The sequence below is a fragment of the Antrostomus carolinensis genome, unplaced genomic scaffold, assembly GCF_000700745.2.
Source record: "Antrostomus carolinensis isolate BGI_N321 unplaced genomic scaffold, ASM70074v2 scaffold6714, whole genome shotgun sequence".
Classification (NCBI taxonomy): domain Eukaryota; kingdom Metazoa; phylum Chordata; class Aves; order Caprimulgiformes; family Caprimulgidae; genus Antrostomus; species Antrostomus carolinensis.
In genome coordinates this window covers 7887-14841 of record NW_010310006.1, presented here as the reverse complement: position 1 = coordinate 14841, position 6955 = coordinate 7887, and the positions used below count along the sequence as shown (strand labels likewise).

Here is a 6955-nt window from a genome sequence, read left to right as displayed (position 1 = left end):
GAAAGCCAGGAAGACAGTGGGCTTCTGAGCTAAGTGCAAACTAACTTGTTTCTCAACATAAGCCTCTATTTTTTGATGATGGCAGAGAAGTTCTGGCACATCTTCAGGCTGTCAGCTGCTGAGATTTGTACCACTAAGGAAAGACTTTGGCACTAGGCTAATTAGAGGGTTATTCTGCCTGAGATGTGGTGTTGAGCAGCAAGGCTAAGGCTGAGCTTTCCTCTGAAATTCCTTCTCAGTGAAAGCTTTGAAGGTCAACTTGTCTGAAGCCAAAGTATTTTCATGGTACAACTTAGAATAACGTTGCTCACTTCAGAGAAAGTGGCCTCTTGAATAAAAGTAGAGATCAATTGCAAAGACTAAAATTAACAAAAAAATTCCTAAGGAAAAAAAAAAATCTTATTTCCTAGTTTATCTCAAATACAGTTTTGAGTGTGTGTATGTGAAAAATTCTTGGACACAAGGCAGTGAATTTAAAATGCAAATATCAGTGTCTCATTTTAGCTTTCTTTAAGATTTTTGTGTTCCTCATCATATTTCCAGGTTAATGATTTTTGACTGAAACTGTTCTTCTGCTGACCAGGGCTGAATAGTGCAGATTATGTGACCCCCATGGCCACTCTGTGGATGTGTGTGCTGAACTGCAAGAAAGTGGATGACTTTTTAAAATTGCTTTTTCTCCATTTTTTTTCAGAAAACAGTACTTCATCCTGGATTATCATCTTACTTCTTCTAATCATTTTACCAGGTAAGCTATTTCTCCATTGCCCAGTCTTCTTTTAAGACCGGTTGTTCTTTGAATACCTAGCCCCTGAGCTGGGACACAGGGATGGGGAGCAGAATGAAGCCCCCATAATCCAACAGGAATTGGTTATCAACCTGCTACACCACTTAGACATACCCAAGTCTATGGGGCCAGATGGTATCCACACAAGGATGCTGATGGAGCTCGCAGAAGCACTTGCCAAGCCACTTTCCCTCATTTATCAGCAGTCCTGGCTAACCAGGGGGGTCCCAGTAGACCGGATATTAACAAATGTTAATATTTATTTATTTATTTTAATAAATGTTAACCTTCTACAAGAAGGACTGGAAGGAGGACCTGGGAAATTACAGGCCTGTCAGTCTGACCTTGCTGCCGGGGAAGGTTATGGAGTAGATCACCTTGAGTGACTGGATATCAGGAAGAACTTATTCACCGAAAGGGTTGTCAAGCATTGGAACAGGCTGCCCAGGGAAGTGGTGGAGTCACTGTCCCTGGAGGTATTTAAAAGACATGTAGATGTTGCACTTAGGGATGCAGTTTAGTGGTGGATTTGGCACTACAAGGTAAATGGTTGGGCTTAATGATCTTAAAGGTCTTTTCCAACCAAAAAGAATTCTATGATTCTTTGATTCTTTGAAATCCCTGGGGCCAGAAGTGGGCTGGGTTTTGACTCTTCCTTTTTGTGGGGAGTTTCCCAGTAGCTGCTGTGGAGTTACTCTTTATGGTGTCTTTGCCTTTCAGCACATCTCCAGAGACAGATTGGTAAGTGTGGATGTTTGGTGTTCAGTGTTCTTACCTACCCATGGTGCAGTCTCACATCTGGAGACTTGGTAGTGTCTGGCTGGTCCTATTCCTGTAGTCCTTGGCTGTTCTTCTGGCCCAGTGTGCATTCAAGAGGGCTGGTGGGATGTTCTTGTGACTGGGGGGCCCTGTTGCTGACTGGGCTCCATTGTAAAGCTTCTATGTCCTTGCTGCTGAGTCAAGGGGAGAAGTGGTGTCCCAAGAGAGTAAATCCATCCCCAGGGAAAGGAAACACTGTCCCTTGGGAAGCAGAAAACTGTCAGGTTGGATTCTCTGTGTGAGCCAGAAGAAGGGTGCAGGGAGGTTGTGGTGGGGATACTCCAGCTTCTGGCTTACTGGGTGCTGGTTGAGGGGAGGTGCCATGTCCCTCAGCATCTGACATGCCAACAAGGGCATGTCGCTGTGATGCTACTGGAGGTGGCAGCCATATAGACTGTGTGTGACAGGCAGGGGACATTGATATGAGGTGTAGGGAGTGGGTAGCAGGACACTGGGTCTCAGCAAGTATGGGGACTGCATGTTGCTGTTCCCAGAGCCGAGGGAGTCTATGTCCTTGCTGCTGGCAGCAGCTCCAAGCTGGGAAGCCCTGACTGATCTCCCTCATTTCTACCTACCCTTCATATGCAGGGAATCGCCAAACACAAGGAGGGACAGCAAAAGATGCTGAGAAGGGTGAGTACATGCAATGTGCTGCCATCATGTCTCTGTGCCTGGGGGAGTCCTGGTGGGAACAGTTCCTTCCTGGGCAACCCTGATTGATCTCCCTTCTCCATACTCCTCATTTGCAGAGGCTCAACAGTTGCAAGACAGGGCAGCACACAATGCAGCAGTGGTTGAGTAGAAGCAGTGCGCTGCTACCAAGGCTCAGTGCCCAAAGGAGCTCTGGCTGGTGTGGGTGTTCCTGGAGGTCAAATCTGCTTTGCTGAAGACATCCCATGCTGTGCCAAGAAGGGCCACAGTGGGAGTGGTGCAGCACTAGCAGCCAGGCAGGGAGCATTGGCTAGGTCTGGCTCCAAAGAGTCACAGAAGGTCTCTGAAAGAGAGAGTCCTGGTGGGAGCAGTTCCTTCAGCAATCCCTCTGAGAGAGGGATATGTTGTGCTCCTGTCCTCACTTGTTTCTGGTTGAGAACTCATGGGTCAAGTCTTTCTTGCAGATCTCATTGGAAATGGTGCTTTGAGACATGAGGGCTTTGCTGCTCCTGTCACTCCCATGGTCCCCAGTGAATGATTTTGTCCCATTTTCCTTGGAATTCTGGTGATAAGAAAGGTGTTCATTCTTCCCTCTCTTTTCTTACAGAAAACCAGAAGGAGATTGGTGAGTGTTGCTGTCTCCATGTGAGTCCTGTCTGCAAGTAGATCATGGGGTGCAGTGCCAAGTTGGGACAGTGGAGGGCAAGTCACTCCTGACCGGAAGAGATAGCTAGGAGAACCTGTAGTGTGAAAGTGACCGGTGTCAGGAAAGTTGAGAGACAGCTGGGTTGGAGGCAATCTCTCCCTGCTTTCCCTGTGCTTTCTTCTCCCAAAGTTCCCCAGCGAAAGGATGTCTAGTGGCAGCCATGACCCTTGCAACAAGTGAGATTTGGGGGGGCCATGGTGGGTGGCTGGTGGTGTCCAAGCTGGTGGAAGCTTTGGTGCAGGCAGGAGCATGAGGGAAGGCTGTGGTGTGGCTGATGGAGTGGAGAGCCTGTGTCCCTGACCAGCCCTGGGTCCTGGTAGAGACGTGGGTGTTTGTGGTTGGTGGCAACAATCCCAGGTGGAGACACATGAGGATTAACTCCAAGTAGTGTGAACCATCCACTGTGCCAGAGGAGTTTTTCATCCTTCCCTGGGGTGGACAGTCCCAGCGTGGACTGACTTGCAAGGGCCTTGTGGGTCTTGTCCTGACTTGATGTCTTCTTCTCCTTTGACTATGGTGACTCGGCAGAGGAACTGCGTGCAAAGAACGGTGAGTCCTGCTGCTAGCACACAGACCTTCCCTGCTGGGACAGAAGCCATGGGAGAGGTGATAAGGGATTCTCCAGCAATGTCATCTGCTCCTCAAGTGCCACATTGAGAGACCCTACCAGTGCCCAATGGTCAACATGGCAGCAGATGCTACCTGGCTTGGTCTTTGCCAAGGCAGTGCCCCATGACTAGTTGTGGGCTGGATTTTAATACTTCCTTTTTGTTGGGGGCGTTGACCAAAACTGCTGTGGAGTTACTATTTATGGTGTCTTTGACTTTCAGCACATCTCCAGCAGCAGATTGGTAAGTGTGGATGTTTGGTGTTCAGTGTTCTTGTCTGCCAATTGTTCAGCCTACTTACTGGAGACTGCTCTGTACAATGCTTAACCAGAGTGGACTGGTTTGTAAGTTTATGATTCTTGCCCTGACTTGGTGTCTTCTTCTCTTGCTGCCCGTGGTGACTTGGCAGAGAACCTTCATGCAAAGGATGGTGAGTCTTTCTGGTTGCCTATATACTTTCATATTTATTGTCACTGGAAGTTGTATATGCTTTGCTCTGCCTGTTCCTTGGCAATATGTCACCTGAATTTTCATGAAGTTGCTTCCACTATGAAGCCAAACCAAGTCCATGGGAATAACTCACAGTAGCTCAAATGATTCTGTTCATCAATGTTGTGTTCTTCTAACATCCTTTTGTTACCTCCAGCTTTAATTATTTATTATTTAATTAATGGTTATATTTTTATGCCTGTTGCCTTCTGATGTGCAAAAGATTATCTCATGTCAACTTGTGCATCTCAGATTTTCTGGTTGGAAAAGGTCCTCCTTGTATGCATAGAAAGAACAAGAGCCCATTTAGGAATGACTGTGAGTGTCATGTAAATCTGATTGCATGGAAACCTACGGTGACTCTAGAAATAGCAGGTCAAAAATGGCATTTCAGGTTATGGCTGAACTTTGGTATTAATAGAGTTATCTGTATCCAGAGTCCTTCTGTAGTGGTACCAAGTACTGATGTCTGATCCATAGTAACGTTTTCTTTCTGTGCATTCATCTTGTTTGCAGTGGATCAGAGGAAAGAAATTGGTAAGTCGTTATTGTCAATTAAGTCCCTTAAACCTAATAAAAAGGAAAGTCTGAAGAGAGGGTCTTGTTTTACAGGACAATGAATTTTGAGCTTGTAACTTGAACTTCTGGGGCTTCAAAGCCTTTTCTGCACGCAGTTCCAGGTGCACATCTCATACCTGTCTGTTCACATGCCCAGACATTCATCCAAAACTTGTCATTTTTCACATACAAATGCCTACCTTTGAGCTAATCCCTTAAGCTCACATCTCGGGACTTCATGATCCTAACGTGCTGGGTCTTCTTTTCATCTCTCACACAAAAAAGCACAACCTCAGCTGCTTGTGCCCTGGCAAATATTTCATACTTACTTGTTCTGATTTGACTTCTCAGCAGCTTTGTCTGTATAGCAGACCCTCTGCCTGCCACAGCTTCTCCACTATCCTTCTATCTTTTAAGCCCAGCCACTATTGCACAAATCTGTCACGGTTGCCCAGACCCAGAAACCCAGAAAATTCAGTCCCTCCTGCCTTTAGAGGATTAGGGAAAATTCACCCAACCTGCTCCTTTGTAACCACCCCGGCCTGAGAAATTAATGAAATGTGGTTGAATTTTATTTCCCCAAGTGTCACAAATAGGACTGTCTCTTTCTTTATTCCTGGAAATGCTGGGGTGTTGACCAGGGATCTCACAGGGTTTGAAATGCAGAGGGTGGTTGTTGGGGCTTCCATGTGAAATGCCAGCAAGGCAGCGAACTGGGACCTGAGAGAGAAGGTAGTTCCCAAGCAGGAAATATCCCAGCTTCAGATCTTTCTTCAGACCTCACAGGTATCACAGGGCTTGAGAGAGCAAGAGGGAATTCGGATATGGGTTGACCTGCATAGTTTAACCTTAGACTTTGTCTGAGATTTCCCAACTTGGAGTTGGAAAATTTTTCCAGTGAATTATTGGAATTTGTTTTTCTTACCTTTTTTTTTTTCCCTCCCCTCCTCCTTATTTGCTTTCAGAATTCAGAAAGGCTCGTGGCAATGCAGGTAAAATAATATACTTATGTCTGTAAGTCTGTCTGTTTCAAACCATTTCAATGGCTGGAAATCTGTGAATATAACACAAGCAGTGCTGAGCATGGACTGGATTGTGAGTCTACAAATGCCTTTTATTCCATTGATATAGAGATATTTCACTTGTCAGTGAAATGTTCAGAAGTTAAAGCGTAATTTATACGTCTGAGTGCAGCCCTTCCTCACTCCAGGCTTAGAGGTCTTTCTAGACTAGTTGTAGGGAGATTTTCAGAATGAAATGCAATACAGTACAATTTCCTGTTCTTCTTGCATATTTGCTTTAAAGGAGTGTTTATAAAGCCTCAAATATCTACTTGTTGTAGATGACATCAAGGTTGATGAGGACACAGCCCATCCAAACTTGTCTATCACTGCAGACAAGAAGAGTTTTACGCATAAATCACAGGCTCAGAAAATGACTCAAAATGAAGGGAGTTTTGATTCATCTGTCTGTGTGCTGGGCTCAGAAGGTTTCTCCTCTGGGAAGCATTACTGGGAGGTGGACGTTGAAAAAAGCAATGATTGGGACCTGGGAGTTGCCAGAAAATCCGCTCCAAGGAAAGGAATAATGTCTCTGTCACCTAAAGAAGGATTCTGGACTCTGGGCTTAAGTTTTAAATGTTACTGGGCAAGAACTGATCCATGGACACGGTTAGCAATACAGAAATATCCCAGGAAAGTCGGAGTTTACCTTAATTTTGAAGATAAAATTTTGACTTTTTTCAATGTTACTGACATGTCTGTGATGTTCACTTTTAAAGACTGCATATTCTCAGAAGAAATTTATCCCTTCTTTAAAAACTCACACAAAGAATCCACTGTGAGAATTTGTTCAGTTAAAGAGGAATAATTTTTAAAAAATATTATAATGTTGTTGTGACGTGAAAGATCAATATTATTTTCTTAGACAAATTCAGTGCTTAATTGCAATTTATGTCTTACACATTCTTAATCCCATTCTGTATTGTATATAGTTTAATACCTTAGCTTAAAATATTTTCCTTTCTCCAGCCTTTTCTCTATGCATTTTGTCCAATACTTACAGCATGCACCCAGAAGTGTCCCATGCCGTGGTTTGATAAATGATCTGTTTATATCAAGAACAATTTATGTAGAGTCTTTTTTTCTGAAAATAATTTCAGTCTTACAATGCGTTTCAGTGATTCTCATTCTCTGAGGCTTTGTTCTGGACTGCTGCAGTTTGTACTTAATGCACAAAGCCCAACTTCACGTCATGAATTCCAATACACACACTCCAACATATGCACAGCACCCCATAAAGGTAAACTCTCTCCATCACTCTTCTGGATGGAATTCT

At 44.5% G+C, this 6955-nt stretch overlaps 1 protein-coding gene across 1 annotated transcript in view; it reads left to right on the top strand.

The window, feature by feature from the left end:
- LOC104523607 (putative butyrophilin subfamily 2 member A3) overlaps window positions 1-6487 on the top strand; it is a gene marked incomplete at its 5' end in the record, with an annotated part of 11017 nt that extends 4530 nt beyond the window's left edge. The window contains 2 exons of the mRNA XM_029084560.1: window positions 2865-2882; window positions 5961-6487. Coding sequence (XP_028940393.1) covers window positions 2865-2882; window positions 5961-6487 — 545 coding nt within the window. The remainder of the gene's footprint in view (window positions 1-2864; window positions 2883-5960) is intronic.
- Between the last annotated feature and the right edge of the window lie 468 nt (window positions 6488-6955).